The sequence below is a fragment of the Balaenoptera physalus genome, assembly GCF_965194825.1.
Source record: "Balaenoptera physalus genome assembly, chromosome: 13".
Classification (NCBI taxonomy): domain Eukaryota; kingdom Metazoa; phylum Chordata; class Mammalia; order Artiodactyla; family Balaenopteridae; genus Balaenoptera; species Balaenoptera physalus.
Genome location: NC_138892.1, coordinates 60,889,047 through 60,910,411, shown reverse-complemented (window position 1 = coordinate 60,910,411; position 21,365 = coordinate 60,889,047). Strand labels below are relative to the sequence as shown.

Below are 21,365 nucleotides of genomic sequence, written 5' to 3'. Positions count from 1 at the left end.
AAATAATGTATTCAAAGATTTAGCATGTGCCTGGTACATAGAAAGTGGTCAATAAATGTTAGTATTATCATTAAACTGCCAAGCCAAGGACTATCTTGTGATTCCAGGCACAATGCTAAATGTTTGAATGACTCCTCACGGGAATAGATAAAGGATATACCCTTGCTTCTTCCAGATTTGGGGCTTGTCACCTGGGACTTTACCAGAAAATCATATATCTTCCTTCATAGCATATGTTAGCTCTGTAGTTTGTTTTGTATTGTTCTATACTTTTCTCTTAGGCACTCTGACTCTGCTCTGAAATTATTAGAAAAACTTCTGGGTTTGGATGCTCTTCTTGGAGAGTTCCTAAAGACATAAATTTTAGAGATGGAAGAAAAAAAAACCCCACAAAAACCTTTGGAGGACAGTATAATGCAATAGAAGGTGTCCCTGACCTAAGTGGGGGTCAGGGACCAAGGAACTGAGGGGTGGGGGAAAGCTAAACTTCATCAAAATTCTTCCCTATTGTGAAATCTCTGCATTCAGTGAACTTCTCTTTTCTCATTTTGCAACGGTTTGTCCCTACTGGAAAACCGCAGACCTTGTTCCCTATACCCTTCCTTATCCTGGACTCTTTATCCCTTTGTCCTTCCTACTCTCCCCTCTCTAGTCTCCAAAGCTCTAACATCCCGTTTCACGTCCGGCCAAAGAAAATCTGCTTTTAGAAACTCCCTGGGTCAAGCAAAGTCTAGGACTCCACCTCGGGAAGATTGTTACTGTTAGCAATCAACCTCTAGAGGCCTTGGTTTATCTAAATAACACGCTGGGCATCTTGTGCCTTTACTCTATGGCTGTGCAGACTTTCTGCGAGTATGCTGGAGGGATCTGAGCGAGTCTGAAGGAAGAGCTAGCAGTGTTTCCCAAAGCAACCGTGGACATCAGGGACCTAATGGAGGCTCTGGATGGGGATTAGGGTAGGATTCTGTCGAGAGCTGCCTGTGTTAAGGGCTAAAGAGACACAGCGCTCCCTAAAGGGAGTGCGAATTAAAGTTGCTAAATCCGGCCGACGATATCATGTGCCCTCAGCCCTGCCAATTGAAAATTAATAATCGCTTCCTCTATTCCCCATGGAAACAACCCCGCCCCACTGACCCTCCCGCCCCATTCATTAGTGAGGCTTTGTTGTTTTATTGAGTGTTTAAACTGACAATCAAATATCTGCGCCTTCTGGCTGGACACCTTGCTTCCGCTAAGTAAGCTAGTACACTGATTGGTCAATGAAGTAATAGCTGACACCTGGGAGTCCAATAACCCTCATTCTGGGCGGGATCTAATGAGGATTTAGGGCCAATCAGCGGCGGCGTTGTCTCTGCGGCTCCACGTCGGCACCAGCTGCGGGGCAAGATGGAGGCGCTGATTTTGGTAGGAGCTGGAGGGGCGGCCGAGATGCTGCGATGTCCAGAGGGGCCGGGAGTCGGGGTTCAGCCTGAGTGGGAGGGGGTAGAAAGGGGAGTTCCGGGTAATCCTCGGGGTCCGAACGTTCTGCCGGTCCCTGGAATAGGCCTGTGGCCTAGTGCAGGAGCTAAAGCCTCGGTTTAGAGTAGGAAGCTCTGCCAGGGAGAGGGCAGAGTCAGTGGAAAGTTGAAGGGAGCACATGGAGTCCTTAGGACACATAGGATCATGAGCGTACTGGATTGGGGTCCTTCAGATTCCCTCTGATTATGATCATTGTGGATGATATCCTGATTTGAGTTTCCCCAAAACTCCAAACTCGCCTCAAATTGTCAGAATAGAGTGCAGGTGTTTGTCATCACAGGCTCCTCCTGATAGTTGTCACAGTGTGACTCTCCGTTGATAATTCCCCGTCATATTCCTTCAAAAAAAGCTATTTTCTTCTTCGGCTTCCTGCTATGTAGATTTGTCATCATGAGGAATCAGTATTCCATCAGAGTTCTGGAATACCTGATAGAGTCAGCATGGATTGTGGAATATTTTTCCTTATTCTGGACTCGTTATTCTGTTCTCCTTTTCTCTCTTCATTTAAACTTTGGGAATTCTTATTGTAGGATCTGGGATGCCAACTATTCCTCTGGTTATGTAAAACTTTTGGTAGCTAAAGGGCACCTTTTCGCTCCCCTATCCATATGATCCTTTTCGCTTGTTCAAAAAAATAAAATACTATTACCCCTTCTTTAGAACTGAACCAGAGCGTTTCTCTCAAAAAAGCGCCCCCCCTTTCAATTTGGGGATTTTAACGTATATATATATGTGGGTGTAGGGATTTAGCTCCCAGCTCCTTCCTTAATTGAGTTGAACTCTAGGCCTTTTTTTTTTCCTTCAGCTCTTCACATGTACACATCCAGATCCTCATCAGGTAAAAGAGAATAACAGGTTTCAATTCCCCTCTTTCAAAATGGCAAAGATAGGGATAATTCCTTCCCATCATATGGATTGTTTAAGTCTAGGTAGAAAGCTTTAAAATCTTATTAAAGACATTTTCTGTACCAAGCAGTTAACCAGTATTCTTTTTTTTTTTTGCACATGAATATTTATAGCAGCTTTATCACAATAGCTAAACAGTGGAAACAACTCAAATGTCCATCTCCTTGCGAATGGATAAACAAAATGTGACATATCCATACAATGGAATACAATTTGGCAATAAAAAGAAATAAAGCACTGATACACGCTACAAAATGGATAACCTTGAAAACATATGCTAAGTGAAAGAAGCCATTTACAAAAGACCTCATAGTATATGATTTCATTTATATCCAATGTCTAGAATAGGCAAATGTGTAGAGACAGAAAACAGATTAGTAATTGCCTAGTGCTAGTGGGAGGAGAAGAGTGATGGGGAGTGATTGCTAGTGGGTGTGGGGTTTCCTTGGGGTGATAAAAATGTTCTAAACTTAGATTATAGTGAGAGTTTCATAACTTTATGAATATACTAAATACAGTTGAATTGTACACTTTAAATGAGTAAATGGTATGTGAATTATATCTTTTTTTTAATTTTGTTTGATTTATTTTTTTATACAGCAGGTTCTTATTAGTTATTTATTTCATACATATTAGTGTATATATGTCAATCCCAATCTCCCAATTCATCCCCCCACCCCCCCACCCCCCCTCCCCCGCCATTAACCAGTATTCTTAACCAGTTAACAGACTGGGATAAATTCTAGGGAATTAGTTTCTTTGGAAGTTTAAGAAATTTTTAGACTGCCCCCTAGATCTGTTTAGAAGGGAGCCTGCCTAGAGGTAAAGGAGTGAGGGTGATATTACTTGAGGAGCCCTTTTAACAAGGGATTTGTGTGTAGTGCTGAACTGAGGGAGTTACATGTGAAAGTCTCTGTCTCTCACATTTTCTCTTACCTCAATTCTTGTCTCTGCTTCCTCAGCGAAGTCTGTTTCAACCTGCTTCTTCCTTATATCCATTTTAATCTATACCTAAGATGCTGCATTCACAGATCCTTGCTGACCTGGTCAGGTACCTCTGAAGTTTGCTCTAGAAACCTTACTGATTCTTTGTCATGAAGAACCTGTTTGATGGGGTAAGGGGAAACGAAGGTTTAGGGCAAAGGGCTTCCTCAAGGAAGCACGATCAAGACTAGGATTAGTTTTTGACTCCTAATCCTCCCAGACCAAGTGTCTCTCTGATGTTATCTCATCATGGGCTTTCCACATCTTCAACATGCCAAATTGTACTTTCAACTGTCAGTTATATAAAGCTTTTGTTGGGGACAAAGTACCAATAGGTATCAGTCCTTGTGCTGGTCACCAGAGTTCTTAGGATATTAAATTAGTATTTTCCTTCCTCTGTGTCAGCCCTTCCCAACATTTGTGTGTGTGTGTGTGTGTGTGTGTGTGTGTGTGTGCTGTTTACTATTTTCAATATATTTTGGGCCCCCAATTAAGAATTTATGTACCTTTCTCACCATTCCAGCCCTTCTCAACTGGAGTTCCAGGGGAGAATTAAGCCCTAATGCCCTAAGGTGTCATTGTATGTAATGGATCAGCTTCTCTGTTTACACAGTGACGCTAGTTTTGTACTATCCTTGGGAGAAGTGACAAAATAGTATTTAAATAATTTTCAGTATTCAGTGGTTCAGATGAGGAGCCGTGGTTGAGAATCAGGTGGTATTTCCTAAATTTTTATTTCTCTTCTCACTACCCTCACATACTGGCCCACGAAATTTAGCTCCGTCTGGTTCAGAATCACCCTTCCGTACTGTTCCTTTTTATCTCGTCCGCTCTGTGTGCTCAGCGGCATCCCCTAATTCTTAGGTCACCATCTTTGTTATGAAAAGTATAAGGAATTCCCTGGATTTTACCTTAGCTCTCTGCTGAGCTAAAGAGTTTACTGTGCCTGGATAGTATTTAACAAACCACTCCTTAGAGAGGGCAGGTACCTTCCAAAGTTCCTTTAGGCTTCCTCCTCTCACATTTCTGTTTCCTGGTTTGGCTGGCCCTCTGGGGAAACCTGATTAAAGCATATTCTTGTCTCCTCACCTCTACAAGACACATAGCCATAGGATATTTAGAAGAAGGGAAGAGTAAGCTAGAGGGGGGCAAGAAGAACCATCATTTGAAATTTGATCTGATTATGGGAATTTCTAAATACCAATAGGTTCCCTTCATTTAGGTACTTTACAGTGGGTGAGTTTCTTTCTTGAATTAAGTAATCCAGCCCTGCCTTTCAAGCAGATTTGTCTGATCTTTCTCAGGTCTCTTTTCATCTCCTTCCATTCCCAGTGCTTGATAATAATGCCCCCAGCCCGCATCTTTGGACTCAGCTTCCTCTTTCCTGCTGTCTTCTGCTGGTTCTCTCTTAGTTGTGAATAGAGAGGGATCTCTGCAGGTCACCATTCTCCATTAATCACTTACGGAATCTTAAAGATAATGACTTATCCCCTTCCTCCTTCCCCTCTTTACCCTTTTTTCCTCAAAACTGAATTACTCTAGCAGTCTAGATCCTTAAATCTTTCCTCACAGGTTTCATTTTTCCTAATCCTCTCTGGATTCACTTTCTGAGTGCTTTTCCAGTGCTTTTTGGACTAGACTTCTTAATTTTATTCTTACTCTCCCCTTAATAAATTTCTATCCTAAAACAATGACCAGATCCTGAATTCTAAGCCTCATTCAAAAATCAGGGCATCCAGAGTGCACAAGAGTATGTGTATATATGGAGGAAGAAACTATGCAGAATACATCAGTGACTCTTAAAGGTTGATATTGCTCTGTGGCCTTTGCTTCCTGAATCATCTTAATGGGGCTTTTGTTAAATTCTTTTGGCACTAACAGTAGAGGTACTTGGCCTAAATGCCCCCACCCCCTGCTCTGGGCAAAGGTATCAATTACATTAAGCCCCCAAAGCACTCCCATCTCGTTCTTGGCAGTCCCCTGTGCCCCTCTCCCAGCTGCGTCCTTGCCGGTGCCTGGCCTGTCCATTTCGTTAGGAGAAGCAATCTCCTCGTTCCTGCACTGTGGAGATATATTTCTCAGCTAGGGCGCGAGCAGTGCCAGCACTGCCCCCAGTGAGGTCCCTGGCAACCATAAAAATTTTTATTGTGATTATGTTGGTGTCGGGGTGTCCATCTCGGTTATTGCACACCTAGTTTAATTGATTGAAGTTTAATTTATTGACACTTCAAATTAAATGATCAGAATAAACTGTGCTGTTACTCTGGCCGGCTTGTTTTAATGGTTGATTGCTGGAAGCAGACCTCGGCTTGAACTAAAACCCCTAAAGAGCAATTGACGCTGCTTCTAACTCTCCCCATGTCTTGCCCTCCAAGAAGACCTCGTTATAGATTTCCGACGTATTTATATATATTTTTTCCCTCTCCTTCACAGTGGTGGGAAAGAGTTGGTCCCCGGCAAGGTATAAATTATATCAGAGGTCTGGGGGAGCTGTCACATGGTCAAAAGAGGAGGAGGGGGCCTCCATGTGAAGAAAGCCAGACCCTTGTGAAGCCAGGTCTTCCCTGGGAGGCAGAGGATGAATGCAATTATCCAGATATTTGAGGGAGCCTAGTGGCAGATTTAGGGTCTTTTTCAGCTAGACACTTGCTACTGTTTTTTACTTTACTCCATCAACGTGACTTGGTTAGAGTCAGGATACTGACAAGAGAACTAGTTATGGAAAGGGGAGCTAGAGAAGCAAATAAAGGATGGAACAGGGGTAAAGAATTAGTGCCTACCTACCCACTTATGCTAGAGTAACTAGGAAGATGGAAGGCAGAGTGCCCATGGGCAGCTGATGAAGCTGGATTAGGAGGTTGGATCCATGCACATTATAGGAGAGCTGTACTGGCAAGGGCCGTCTCACATTCTGCCTCTGCTGACTGTGCACGGAAGAGGCTCTCCCTCCGATCAGATTATTAGAGGAGTTCTCCTGTCCTTAGATTCCCCCTAGCCTGTGTCACCTCTTCTGGTGTTTGACTACCCTCCCCTCTTCAGGAAGTCTTTCCTGTTGTGTAACCTAAGTCTTACATGCTGCAGATGAAGCCTACATCTCCTTTTTTGGATTTTTAATATTCCCATTATTAAGGCAGATATCCCCATCCACAGCCAGTTGGCCTGGACAGCTCTGTCTACCAATTTTCTCCAACTCCTTTTCTACTATTTGTGTAGTGTTTAGAGGGAGGCTGAAACTAGGGGAGAGGATAGCAGTTCTGTCTCGGGGGTTGATTTGGGGGAGCAAGTAGACTGAAAGATGAACACAGAGGCTGTCAATTCAGTCTTTCAGAGACTACCCTTTCGTTTTCAGAAGCAGATGGAGGGTGGGGTGGAGAGTAAATTATGATACAAATCATGACCAAGGACTCATCAGAAATAGATCTAGCCCCATTTGATTTTTCCCTTTGCTGCATGATATTTCAATGAGAGCCCTTGGGTTATCAAACTGGGCAGGCAGGAAGTTCTCATGTTGCTCTCAGGCCTCAGGTGTGGAGTACTGTGGTTTCTGCTTGTTCAGTTCATCTCTTCCCAGCAGTGCTCCTCGCTTTGTCCCTCATTTCTGTAATTCTTTCATTTCCAGAATAGTTGAAGAATTAGGGACTGTGTGACCCCCCTGGGCAAAAAATTCTCTAGCAGACAAGCTTCTGGAATTTTAAGAAAGGACCTGAGACTTTGCATTCCTGAAGAGCTTGGGGCCTGGTTATCTTTGTCCTGCCTGTCTCACGGCCGTGAAATTTAATACTGAAAGCTGGAGGGGTGTGGTGCTGAGCTTAGCTCCCCCTGCTGGCTGTGTTAGTTTTCTCAATCATTTATTAATTTATGAAGGCCACACACATATTTATTGAAGTCATTATTCGGTGCCTGGCAGAGGAGAGGGGGTGATTTACAAAAGTATCACTCATTTCCCCCTTTTTTCCTCCCCTCCCTGCACCGTCTTTTTGTCTTCAGAGAGAATCTCATTTAATTCTAAACCTAGGTCTGTGAACTCCTTGAAATCATAAAAATTTGTGAATGTGTATTTTTCTGGTAACAAGGTCCATAGATTTCGTCAGCTTATCAAAGGGGGTCTGCTGTAACTCAGCAAAGTTATTAACCTTAACTGATCTAGCTCAGGCCTCTCATTTCACTGATGAGAAAGCTGAGTCCCAGAGAAAGGTAGAACTTGAGTTAATGGCTGATGCAGACTATAATAAAGGATTTTAGGAGTTTAGAGACATTTTTTCCTGTAGTGGCAGACTTCTGGTGACCGTGCTTTCATGGTTTGTATCTGTCAGATAGGAAGATTCTTTCTAGGTGGCTCTTTCTGCCAACAGTTCTTCCTTCCTAAGACTTGTGTTCAGTTTCCTCTTAATAACCAATATTTGGTCTCAGGTCAGATGGGTAATGTTCCGTGGTACCTTGGCTCCTATTCTTTCCTGAGCTGTGCTGCCTGAATCTAAGCAAACCCCTGGGGAGTATGTGAAAACTGCCCTTCTCTGGCAAAACCTTTGCTAATTCTTCTTTTCTTTTCATCTGAAGTCCCCAGGCTTGTGGCTGGCAAATTGGAGCCCTCAATCCCAGAGGAGCTTTTCATTTTAAAGAAATTGGCACAGAATCAGGGAGCAAAATACCTGCTTAGCCATGTGGAGCTGGGAGTGGTATCTAGAAATTTCTCCTAGTTTTTACTGTCTTGGTTTTACTTTATAAATAGGGTTGAGGGAAGAGCATCTTGTTTCTAGTTGATGGAGACCCATTGCCAAGCCAGGGTACTACTTTTTGGCATGGCCATAAAGATTTCTTTACAAGTGGGGAATGAAGAACTTTCTAGGAATCTCAACCAGATTCTTACTTGTGTCCTTTCAGCTTTGTGGATAGCATCCTCTAACTCCACAAAGACTTCTTGGCTCCCTCCCTCCTCCTCCATCCCCCACAAAGGATCAAATAAAATAATTAGTCATAGGCCTCAAATATCCTGTCTACCTGCTCCAAACACTACCCTAGTCCTCTTCTGGTGGCGTATCATGATGTTACCCCAGAGTGTCCTCTTACTATATACATTGTGGATAGACTTAATTCAGTGCTTTTTCAGGGCCCATCTCTCCTAGTTTGACTTACAAGACACACAAATAGAGAGCTTTTCTCCAGAGCTGCCTTTTTAATATTTCTGCTAATGACTATAGTGCTGAGGAAGCTGCAGGTCATCCGAAGGCCCACAGGGGGCAGCACGAGGAACGACTCTTCCCTTCTAGTCCTCTGTGTGCTGGGGTAGGGTAGGGGATAATGGGAGATGGTGATGTTTTTCACCAGGCTTCAGAAGCCCCTGATTGAGATAAAAGACTTGTTTGCAGCAGGCTCGTTGCTTGTTCGGTGTTGTTTCAGCTCTCCTGAGGAGTCCAGTCTAGTTTTCTTGATAATAAAAATGGACATGAAAATCTATCTGAGCCACCCACCATCCCCAAAACCAATCTGCCTGCACATCATTTCCAGGCACCATTAGCATTTGAGGTGAAGTTCTGTTATACACTCAGGCTGTGGCTCTCTGAAAGTCAGTGCATCACAGAACTTTGTCTCGAAAGCTTTCTAGCAGCTACCCATTTGGGAATGGGAGGGAAGAATAGACCTTTAAAATCCTTTGAACATGGCCCTGAGCTTGTAGTGTCTTTCTCAATAATCAGCATTTGATGTGTTACAAGGTCAAGCCTAGTCCATTGTCCAGGAAGCTCATTTCTCAAGAGCTGGAAGTTATTTATAAACTTGCCCTTTGCAAAAAACTTAAAGTGAAATTACATTATCAGTAATGGCTTCTGGGCCCTTTAAACTGGCTGGTTTTATGATATGAGAGGAGCTCCAGGCCCTCCCCACTCCTGAGAGGTAAAGGCCCCAGGCTGAAGTGGAACCAGCTGCAGTCAGGAGGTGGCAGGAGAAGTAAAGGAGAAGCTGCCAGTTCTGGCTGTAGCAGAGTGGAAAATTAAAGCAGCATTTAAGCTCTTGCCTAAGTTCTCAGCTTTATTTAGTGTGGTCATTTCTTTGGAAGTTTAAAATGACCAGCCTTTTCTCTAGTGCCATCGTACCCTTTTCATACTTAGGGTCCCTTCTGGTCTTCTCCTTGCCTGCCTTTGCCTGTATTTTATCCTTCCCAGCAAGATCCATGTTTCTATTTTGGGGGTTTCCTTGACTGCGTCTTCTAGGAAGCCAGTGAAAAGAGCCAGGAGCAGGACCCAGGAATCTGTCTCTCTCTTTGCCGGCTGTTTTAGGCACTCTCTCACCCTGTTGGCCACAGAGGACTGTCTGACTGTCCTAGTTGGCTGGTGGCCATAAGGGTTTTTTTTGTTGTTTTTTGTTTTTTTAATTTTTTGGCTGTGTTGGGTCTTAGTTGCTGCGCACTGGCTTTCTCTAGCTGTGGTGAGCAGGGGCTACTCTTCATTGCGGTGCGCGGGCTTCTCATTGCGGTGGCTTCTCTTGTTGCAGAGCACGGGCTCTAGGCACATGGGCTTCTGCAGTTGTGGCACACGGGCTCAGTAGTTCTGGCTCACGGGCTCTGGAGCACAGGCTCAGTAGTTGTGGCGCACAGGCTTATTAGTTGCTCCGCGGCATGTGGGATCTTCCTGGACCAGGGATCGAACCCATGTCCCCTGCATTGTCAGGCGGATTCTTAACCACTGCACCACCAGGGAAGTCCTGCCATAAGGGTTTTTCTTTGCTTTGGGATCCCATTCTTTCTAGAGATGCCAGACTTTGTGGCTGCAGGCACGAGTTACCTGCGCCAGATCAATGCCCGGTTTCAACCATTGGGAAACTCTCTAAGGTTGCTGTGAATGCGGATAGAGAAACAGAGCCAAAGATTTCCAGGGAAAATGTTGTGGGAAAAATGATTTCTTCTAAATTTCCTTCCTTATGGACTTCTTTTCCTCTATTAAGAAAACTCATTCCCATGACTGTCTCCCTGTTGGTGAATCGAGGATCCAAGTTGCTATAGAACTGAGCCTGCTTTATGGGAAGATCTTTCTGTGGGGAATTAGGAGTTAGGAAAGCTGCTTTATTTGTGACTTTTTAGATGAGACTCTAGAGGACGTCCTTCTGCTAGACAGAGTCCCTTAGTTTGAGAGAGTGTTCCGGAGAGTAATGTGTATAGCATGGGCATCTTTAAGGAATGTCTGTCAGAGGAGGATGACTTGGTAGTAATATCACCCAAAATGGCCACACCAAAAATTCTACCTGTACGTGGATGTCTAATTATAAGAGAATCCCCTAGATGCTTACTGCAGCAATAAATTTCTACTTTACTCTCAAACTTCATTTATTCTCATAATCATTCAATAAATATTGAGAGTTTAGTATATGTCAGGCATTGTTCTGGACACTTGTAATAAATCAGTGAAAGAAACAAAAATTTCTGTCCTCAAGAATCCAAGTGGGGAAAGCTTACATTCTTTATCACCCTGTTCTCAAAAGACTGGGTTCCCTTTACTCTCATTCTTAACTCCTTGAGCTAAGGTTGGTTCTTTGCATGGAACCATAAACCCCCTGGAGCCTTATGGGATAGTTTACCTTTGTAGAGGCTGCAGATCCTTGGCAGTGAATCTTTCCTCATCACCTTTGGGTCTTTGTTAAACATATGCTCGGAGAATATGTTTGGCCCTGTGAAGGCTGTGGGTTTCCTAAGTAGGGCCAGGAAACGGAGGTAGCAAAGCAACAGCCTTGTCTCAAAGCACGGGAGAAGGATATCCACGGTAAGTAACGCTGATTAGAAAGTCAAGGAATGTGAGCCTGCAGACACCTTCCGTACACATCCCATGGCCTCCCTTCCTTTCCTCTTCTTCCTTTCCTGTAAGCTGGTTCCCTGGAAGTTGCAGGAGTGGAGGAGCTTTTGCAAAGTGATATGCTTAGAGTTTTAGTGTAACTGTTAAGGCTGAGACTCTGATTTCTTTTTCTTTTGTTTTTCTTTTTCTTTTTCTTTTGTTTTTTTTTTTGTGGCTATGCCATGCAGCATGCAGAGTCTTAGTTCCCCGACCAGGGATCAAACCCGTGCCACCTGCAGTGGAAGCGCGGAGTCTTAGTCGCTGGACCGCCAGGGAAGCCCCTGATTTCTTTGGGAGCCAGTTCCCTCAAAGGTTGCTTTTTGGTAGTGAAAGAACACTCCACTCCTGCTCCTTGTCTCCAGGCTCCAGAGTGTTTCTTAGACGGAGCCTCTTCTTAACTGCTTCTTAACTACCACAAATTCAGATTGCTTTTTGTCTTGGCAAGTTAAGTGGTGGTCGTCAGGGTATAGTAGAGGAGTTGAGATCCTAGGGGAAGTCTTGGAAGATGGATGTCTCACTGGGCTGCATTCAGAACTGGTGTGTCTGTGTGTGAGTATGTGCGTGCATGCGTGCTTGTTTCCATCTGCTCAGTATGTGGGTGGTTTAGGGAAGCCTTTCTTTATGCCTCTGCATTGCTACTGCATCGGGACTGCAGGAACTTCCAAGTACACTAGGGCAGTCAACGCTATTTTCAGAGAGCCTCGTGCAGTGCCTGTTAATCTGGTTACATTCCACATTCCATACCCACCTGTGCATGGGAGACCAGGGAGGGAGAGTAATTTGGAAACTAACTGTAGCATAATATTTGGAAATAAGAAATATTAAGCCCTCTGTGAGTCTGGCTCATAGAAATTGTTGCTCTGGTGCTGCTTTGGGTCCTTTGTTGAAATGTCCCCTCCCTCAATTCAGTTCATTTACCACTTGGTCATTCTCAGTGGGAAATGTCAAAATCTAACCAGGTTGGGATAGGGGACCTACAGAGGCACCTCTGTATCCCCTTGCAGCCCCAGTGGGACCAGGGGAAGGTATCTGGTTTGCTAATGGTGGCAAGAGCCTTCAGGACTGAAGGTATGTTCATATCTCTTCAGGAACCCTCTCTGTATACTGTCAAAGCCATCCTGATTCTGGACAATGATGGAGATCGACTTTTTGCCAAGGTGAGATTCCCTTTCAGATTAGTTTAGGAGCAAAGACAGACTTTTTCTGAGCTTTGGATCTTGGGACTGGCCCTATTAACTCATATTCATCCACACATAATTTTGAGAATTCTTCCATCTACCTCTGACTACTCCAGATAAAACCTAAACTGCTCCTGTCTCTTAGTTGCCCTGCTTCCCTACTTGCCATCCTTAGGCTTTGTCATCAACATCAGAACAGGAAAAAGCTTTGGAACCTTGGTTTCTGAACAAAGCAATGTCTAGATGTGAGAAGCAGCCTGCCCATGCCCATCACTCCTGTCCCTTTCTCTTCTACCTCATCATCCTGCCTGGATTTTTCCAGGGAATTCTCTTGCAGCTCCAGGGTTCCAGTCCTAGGTCTCCAGTCACCACCAAGCTTGTTACCTCCTGAGTTCCCCAGTGGGATGTTGCTAACTTTGGATCTATTGAAAGAGAGGAGAAAGGACACCCCTCTCCTCTCCCTCCATATTCTCCCCCTCCTGGAGAAATTTTTTCCGTCCCTGGTGGATTAACTCTGGGCGAGCATAGCATAAATCAATCAGCAGGTAGAGATTAGTTTAGAATTCACCAGCTGTTCCTCCCTGTAATTGGATGTAACTATGCAGGACACCTTTTGAAACAGTTATCCAGTTACTAAATGCCAGGCCTGTTATAGGTCTTCAGCTGACTGCAACGGATTAGCCCCTGAAGAGCAGAGCGATTTAGCAGCCTGCGTCTCCAACCCCTTGCCAGGGAGAGCTTGGGAGTGGGCTCCACAGTGTGCTAGCTTGCCTCCCACTTCTTCCAGTTTGCTGGAAAGGAAGCTAAGATGCAGGAGATCAGAGAGCACAGGCAGGGCTTGCCCTTCTGTAGAGGAGGTGTTTGCAGCCCTTCCCCATTCCTCAGCCCTGCATAGTGAGGGCCTGGTGCCTTTCGTGTTCTCTAGCAGTGCGCCCGGACCTGGGGTGGCGCCTGGGAATGGCCTCAGGGTTGCTGCCCTAGAATGCAGACGGGGCAGAGCCTCATCACAGGGCTTCTAGGCCTCTTGCCCTTCCAGTCTGAGAACTGTGAGGCGGGGTGGCTTGTAGCAGGGTCCTGAAAAACTTCGTTTTGTATCCGATTACTCACTGCCCATTCCCTGCCTCTGTAGTTCTCCCTTCTTCGTGTCAGTATTTCTCCCTCACCCCACGCCTTGAAGGAGAGAAATCCAAGATCCAGGGCAAAACAGTCACTAGTCATTCTGGGCTCCCAGCTCTAATGACCCAACTCATCTCCTTTCCCTCTGACCAGTACTATGACGACACCTACCCCAGTGTCAAGGAGCAAAAGGCCTTTGAGAAGAACATTTTCAACAAGACCCACCGGACTGACAGTAGGTCGTCTTCCTTTCACTACTCCCTGCAGTGGGAGAGCCACAGCGGGAAGGGGGGGGGCGGCGGGGGGGCGGCGGAGAAAGGGCAAAATGACTCTGCCTCCTTCTTCTCTTTCTTCCTCCTCCCCTCATATAATAAACTCTTCAGAAATGTAATGGAGAGGTGAGTGTACCTCACGCGGGAATACCGTGCTAGAAGGTTGGCTGTTAGCTACCTGTCTAGTCCCCGGATTTATGAGCCTCACTTGACAAATTTAACTGCAGCTCTGCTTATTGTACCGCATCCATTAGGGCAGGTAAATGGAAGTCTGTAAAGGTGACCGCTCTGCATTTTCACCTCCGAAGGATTGACTAGTATCCTGTCTCGTATACAAGGAGGGAAATAAGGCTACTGGTGGCTGGGGGGCAGGAGCAGTTAGAGGAGAAGATACTTAGACTCCCCCAAGTTTACACTTGCCGCCCTCTGCTACCACCCGAAAAGAAAAAGCAGGTCCACTTCAGTCTTTGGGGGTCATTAAGACCTGCCTCACCTCAGCCCCACACAGCTGGATACCAGGAGTTCATGGTAACTCCCTCTTTCCTACTTCTTTGTCTCAGGCCACCCACCGTTTCCACCTTTGTTCCCCCGCACAGGTGAAATTGCCCTCTTGGAAGGCCTGACAGTGGTATACAAAAGCAGCATCGATCTCTATTTCTATGTGATCGGCAGCTCCTATGAAAATGAGGTGAGGAGCCCCACCCCTCTTTGCTGTCTCTGCTGTCCCCTCCTGAACCACCGGCAGGACCTCGTGACTGGTTCTGGGCCCTAGGACTGCCACGTCCCTGTGTCCCTCTGGCGTCTGGCTGGCTAACAAAGTTGTCGGAGATCCCTGTCAGCCTCACAGACACGGCCGAGCAACTGAATCAACTTAGAATGGAAGCTTTCCCAGATTTCTGTGTCCATGTAGGACACACCATCTATGTTTTGATACATACTATCTATGTTTTGATACATACTAATGTGTAATACCAATGGCCTTCCCTGGATGGTGTTTTCAAGATGGATTTCTGAGGTGTGGTCAGGGCTCAGGGGATGCTTGCTCCTGCGGTGCAGGGTCCACACCTGACTGAGTTCGGGTCACTTAGGCAACATTGTGGGTCACGTCGAAGCCATACCTTCTGAGTGGCTCTCTGAAGACTGGGGGTGTAGTCCTAACCTGCTTCCTAAACTCAGGAAAAGCTATTTACCTTAGGTCACAACTTCTAAGAGAGTAGGTAGGTAAAAATAAGCCCCTACATAATTTGAGGCAAAAGTCAAAGTTTGAGAGAACCAACTCTTCCTGAGTTCTTATTGCTGCAAGTGCTTTGTAGAATACATTGTTATTTAAACCTTACAGCACTTCTATGAGTTTTGGGCATTAGTGCCCTTGTTTTATAGGTGAGGAAACTAAACCTTGAGGAACCATATGAAATTACTTATATTTGACCACTGTCGGACTACAAAAGTGGCAGTTTCATGTGGTTCAAACTGATAACTTCCCCAGGGTCACACATCTAGAAATGGCTCGGCTGGGATTTAAGCCCAGATCTGTCTGACTCCAAAGTCCATTCTCTTTTGACAACAGTCTGACCTCAGCTATTGCTTGGTTAATGATTTTTCTACTGAAGACATAGGGTAACACATATACAGTTGGTAAAGACGTGAAGAAGACTGTGACAGGAAAGTTCTGTTTGAACAGTCTGGTCAAAGAGAGACCTAAAATCATGGGGTCATGAAGCAGAATTTATTTCTGTGGGGAGCCACGGGTCCTCTTCCTCTTTTACTCTCACTTCCACCTTATGCTGTTGGTCCTTTGTGAAAGCCTGTGTCTTTTGATGCTTAATGAGTTGGAGGGCTTTGTCTTCAGGTAGCAGCTTTCAGGGCCTTGAACCTTATCCTTCTGCTTCTTCTGTCTCCAAACAGCTGATGCTCATGGCTGTTCTGAATTGCCTCTTCGACTCATTGAGCCAGATGCTGAGGTGAGCAGGCCATTCTTGACATCTGTTTGCGAGGGACAGTCACTGTTCTTCAGGTCCAGGGATTTGTGGGGGATGAGCAGAGGCTCTGGGGCGTTGATTTACCTGGAGAAGTCGGGCTTATTATTTCAGAGTAATTTGCACTGATGGGGCGGACTGGATGGGAGAGTGTGTTACTCCTGTGGAATAATTCTCCTGAGAAAAGGGACCGGGAAGGAGCAGAATCTTTGCCTCTGTGTCTGCTCTCGCATCCCCCAGTGGCTCTGTCAGAGTTCCAAGCACCCTCAAGGTGCTTTCCTGGGCTTCATTCTTTACATTCACGGTAGAGAAAGGGCAAGCATTGGGAAATGTCCCAGATGCAACAGCAGCACCCTGGGAATGGAGGCAGCACTCACAATTTTTCACGTCCGGCCCTTAGTTTTTCCTTCTAGAGAGCAGGAAGAATGTGCCTTTTACCCTCTCCTCCCCGCCCACCTCCCCACCAGCCCTCTGTTCCCCATGCAGATGGGCAATAGAGGAGATACAAAATACTTTTCCTGAAAACATCCAGGGCTCCCAAGTGAAGCCAGTACAGACAGCCATCCGGACAGAGCAGAATCAGCAGGTGCTCTCAGCCCCACAGAATCAGCAGGGTGAACGGCTCAGATTTCCTCAGGAAGGGGATGATTTATTTCTTAGCCAGGTGATTGAATAGACTTCATTTCGGTGATCTAGTGAAAGAGTCAGACTGACGGATGTGACTGGCCATATGCACCAACCACCAGACCTGAGGCTGGTGGATGCCGGGCCCTGGCAGTTCCCAGCCCCCTAGCTGGGCTTCTTTTCAAGGCCTGAGCAGAGCTGGGGGAGCTGGTGGTGGGAGCAGAGAGAAGCTTGGAAGCCTTGTCAGAGCTTGAGTGCAAACAGAGTTTGCACTCAGCCCCTCCTCACCTCCCGCCACCTCCAGATTGAGTTTTAGCTCTGTGTGTTCCCTCTTTTCCACCCACTGATGTCAGTGTTCATGAGCAATGTTGTGAGCAGCAGCGTGGCAGGTAGGAAAGAAACAATAGCTCTGGAAATCAGCCCTTGAATAGTCAGAAGTTGACTGTGTGTGTATTTTGAATCTCTTTCCTGGCATCCCTGGTCGTTACTCAGCAAATAAGAGTAGGAAGGGGGTTAGAATGGGTTAGCCAGAAAGTGCTTATTTACTTCTTTGTGTGGTTCGTGGAGACATATATTGGTCTAGTTTAGGCTCCCCAGCTCAGACAGTGTCCTAGGATCCCTTTCACACTCAGGCTGGGTTTTCTCTTCTCTCGGGGACTCAGGAAAAATGTAGAAAAGCGAGCTCTGCTGGAGAACATGGAGGGGCTCTTCTTGGCTGTGGATGAAATTGTAGACGGAGGGTGAGTGCTCGGACCTCCCTGGACCTCCCTGGACCTCCCTGGATCTGGGGTGAGGGGTGGGGCCACTGCCCCTGTCCGAAGGCAAGGGGGCCGAGTGACCAGTTTCCCCACAGTAAGTTGGTTCTTCAGGACAGAGTGAACAATGGTCTCTTCTTTGTCTTTTCAGGGTGATCCTGGAGAGCGATCCCCAGCAAGTGGTACACCGGGTGGCGTTAAGGGTAAGCAGAACTATCTCCCCTCTACATCCCCCATCTACTCACCCTCCAGGGCCAGACCTGCTAAATGATCTAAGGGTTGGGGCTTGTAGAATACATACTTGTAGAATACTGTCTCCTTCCCTTTCAAATTCTCATTGTCTCAAAGAAGGGAAGCAGGAGGAATATATTTCTGCCCCTCACCTGGTACCTAGCATCTCATACAGTCTGCACAGAGTGGACATTTAATACATACTTATTAAATCAAAGATGAAATAAAGGGAACTTTAATATTGATGGTTCTGAAACAATAAAGGAATTTGAGGTTGGCTTCTTCTTCCTGTGGGGATGAATCCCAATTATCTGAGGCAGAGGAATGTCTTCCTTGTCTTTTAAAGTCTTTTAGGAGTGAGAACAGTACCTCTCCGTCAGGAAGTACTTATTTGCCAGAACCTCTGTCCTCTTTGGTGCTAGTGATAGCAGAAAGAGGCCTCTGAGTTAACCAGAGAAAGCTCCAAGTCTGCTGGGTGCAGAGAGAGCCTGCCAGCAAATTGTAGGGGTGCAGAGATGCCTGAGCAGAGCCAGTCTCTCCATTCACAGAATGTCCCGGCTCTGACCTCCACAGAGTGAAGGCTGACAGTGCCGGGTAATGGGAAATCTTCTCCCTTAACTGCCGTGGGCTCCATTTGCATAGTTTAATCTTCTCCTCTAACATATGTCTCTATGTGGCAAGAGAGAAGGTCCCCCCCCACCCCACGCCTTCACCAGCTCCCTCCTTCCCCTTCTCAGGCTGCTGTTGCAGCAGTTTATTTCTTCAAATTAACATGCTGTCGTTACCCATCAGGCCTTGCGGGATCCATTAAACTACCCTGGGCTCCCCCTTATCCTCTCCCTAGCGATACTGATATTCGGGGAAGGTCTTCTCTGACTAGGGAATCTGGTCTCCCATCCTCAAGTTGAGGATCAGATAACCTGCTAATTACCTGGAATGGAATAAATCTTTTAAGAAGTCCTCCTGCCTTAAAACAGAAGATGGATGAAATGACCCTTTTTTGCTCAACAGTCCCTCTGGCCAAGTAAAACTGTGGCTGTACTAACTAGTCCCTAGGAGGGACTGAGAAGGTTAGGGCATGTGCCCTTTGCTTCAGTTTAAAGGACCACCTCTTCCTTCTCCATTGTCCCACCTCAGTCAGGTCTTACTCCAGCTTTCTTCCACGCTGAATGCTTGTCTCTCTGTGCCGTAGGGAGAAGATGTCCCCCTTACGGAGCAGACCGTGTCTCAGGTATGACTGTCTTCCTTCGTCCTCTCCAGATGGACTGGGTCACTAAAGAGGCTAGCATAGTATTCCACCCCAACCCACCAAGCCTGAATTCAGGAGACTAGAGACTGAAGACACATCTTCTTGGGCTCCCTCCTAGTCCAGAAAACGGGCTCATATAGCCCGCCGCTCCCTACCCGACTCCAACTCCTATCCCAGTTTCCTATGAGCAGTAGGCTGTCAGCCTTGCTCTGTACCCTTCAAACCCTCCCTGCCTGATGCCTCATTCAGTGATTTATTCCCCAGCAGAAGCTTGCCTTAAGCAGATGATCTGTGTGCGTGCACACACACACACTCTCTGTCTTTCTCTTATTATTCAAATGAGGGCTAAGCTGGAAATGCATATTCTAGAATTTGCAGGTTTTGCAGATCCATCTTGCTACTTTGCAGAGAGATTGTCTACCTGATGCGGAGGGGGGCCAGGGAGGGATTCTGTTTTTTACCCACTTGGAATTCTTACCAAGAAGTCCATCTGGATGTGGTAAAACTCTCCCCCCGCCACCCCGCTTTAACATATGTCCGGTAACCCCCAGTTTTTTTCTTTCCTCCCAGGTATACCTCTTCTCTCTTCATCCCCCCAGTGGACTTGAATTTTTTTGGAATTTCCCAAACTGATAGTCCTCTAGGGCCTTAGAGAGCTTCTTCCCATCCCTCTACCCTTGGGAATTTTCTGTTTGCCAATCTTCTAAGGACAGGGAAGGCAAATGAGGGGAAGGAGAGACCCATTCCCCCACCCCCACCCCCCAGCAAGCCGCTCAATGCCACCCTTGTCCCTGCAGGTGCTGCAGTCAGCCAAAGAACAGATCAAGTGGTCACTCCTTCGGTGAAGACCCCACTGTTCCTGGCTCCTCACCCCCTCAAAAAATCCACATGTCTGCTGTGACTTCTCATCCAGCCCCCCAACTGATGCTCTCAGGGTCATCTCGGGGATAACAGGGATCCTTAAGTCTCCATCCTGTCTGTGGTTGCCCCCTCGCAAACCCGTATACGCCTCCCGTTCCTTCTCACTCTTCTTTGCAGTCCTGGGAGTAAAGCTGTCAGCAGGTTTGGACACAGGGCAGGGGAAGCACCCTCTTCCTCGCTCGACTGGATGATGCTCCGGTGCTCTCCTATCCCCCATATTTTCTCCTCCACTTCTGTGCCCTTTGCTGCAGCTACACTTCAGATCAAAGCAGGAGAAAGAATGTGCTGAGTGTTTTCCTCCCTTTGCCTTTACCCTGCCTTCATCCCAACAGCCCATATGTCCAGCAAGGGGAGAGAGAGAGAATTCTTTTCTGTAGAAGGAGTGCGGGTGGGGAGAGGCATATGAAGTCTCAGCCACAGCCCCGCTTTCTGGCCTCGGTATTTTCTCCCATTCCTTCTTACTGCCCAGGCCTCCAGCCTTGGAAAAAAGATTGGGAACAGCTCATAGGCAGGGGACAGAGTGGAAGGAGCAGTGATTTAAATTTTATTGGAGAGGGCTTATAAAATTCTGTATTTCAGACACAGCTGCATTTTTTACCCTGATCCTGGCTTATAGCTTCAAAACTGCTGTGGTCTGTGAGTGTTCGGTTGTGGGAGTGTCTGTCTCTCGGTCTGATACCTTAACTTTCCACCTTCACTACCCGTGCGAGCTCTGCCTGGCTTGCCCTGTCTGTGCTCTGGAGCCAAGCCAGTCCCTGATCTAAAACTCCATTCTAGTCTTGGGAAGAAGAGTTTCTGCTCAGAACTGGGGATGGGGTGGAATTTATGACTTGGGCCTCTGGGCTCTCTCAGTCCCCTTCTCTCTCCCACATGCACCTCACTCCTCTGCCTTGGGTCTGCGATCTCTGCTGCCTAACCCTGTCCTCTCTCTGCCTCAGCCTTACATCCGGGCGGTAGGTCTGGGCGCCTCCCTTCCCTAGGTCGCTGAGAGAGGTGCCTTTCTTCAGAAGACCTTTGGGATTTGGATTTCCCCAGGAAGACGGAGGATGGGACACCCACTGTTGGGTCATCTCTCCCCTTGACCCAAAACTTCCCACAAAAATGTCTCAAGAAACCTTCCTGAGACTTAGTGTTCTGCCCCCACCCACTAACTGCCAGTTCTGCAAGTGGGGCGGATAACTGGGCATCCTGGAGGGGGCGTTTTTGTGTAAGAGATGTACGGAGTCAGGATGCTAGCCAGCTTCATATACTGCTCTGCGCAAAGAGGAATAAAACATTTCTTTTTCCAAACTGCCTTTGTGTGATGTTTCCATTCCTCTTCCTCTCTTCTTGGCAGCTGCTCCTATTCCTCTAAACACCCCCCCCAACGCCCGCTCCCCCTCTTATAATATTTCTTCCCTCCCACCTCAGAGAATCCCCAGCATTCTGCCCCCCACCCCCCATCCCTAATTTACGGGGCTCTTTGCCTCCTTGGCATCTCCCCGGCCACTCGCCTGGAAATTGGCGCCAGGGGTGGGGTAGGGATGGTATTTTCTCAGTGGGAGTCCCAGGGAACTGAGTGCTACCCCACCACCCCCGAAGCCAGCTGCCTGCTCCCGCCTCAGCCATTAGTAACCTGGAGACGCGCACCTGCGTGGGGGCCGCCTGCAGCCCCGGCTCCCTCCCTGCACCTCCCTCTCCCGCTCCAAAACGGCGCTGAGCGGGTTATTTATCGGAGCCAGTGCTGCTCCAGAAGGTCAGGACAGTGGTGTAAATAACCTCTCCTCGCCATTTCCCCGTCCCTCCAGAGCCTGCTCCCCTCCCCCTCCTCCACCTTTC

General features: G+C 46.8%; 1 protein-coding gene across 1 annotated transcript; it reads left to right on the top strand.

Moving 5' to 3' along the window:
- Positions 1 to 1,293: 1,293 nt before the first annotated feature.
- On the top strand, positions 1,294 to 20,837 carry COPZ1 (COPI coat complex subunit zeta 1). The gene is made up of 9 exons (XM_082421909.1): positions 1,294 to 1,404; positions 12,314 to 12,382; positions 13,673 to 13,754; positions 14,388 to 14,479; positions 15,697 to 15,752; positions 17,054 to 17,131; positions 17,298 to 17,349; positions 18,570 to 18,608; positions 19,424 to 20,837. Exons 1-9 carry the CDS (start codon positions 1,387 to 1,389, stop codon positions 19,469 to 19,471), a joined length of 534 nt encoding a protein of 177 aa, XP_082278035.1. The 5' UTR covers positions 1,294 to 1,386; the 3' UTR covers positions 19,472 to 20,837.
- The last annotated feature ends 528 nt before the right edge of the window (positions 20,838 to 21,365 follow it).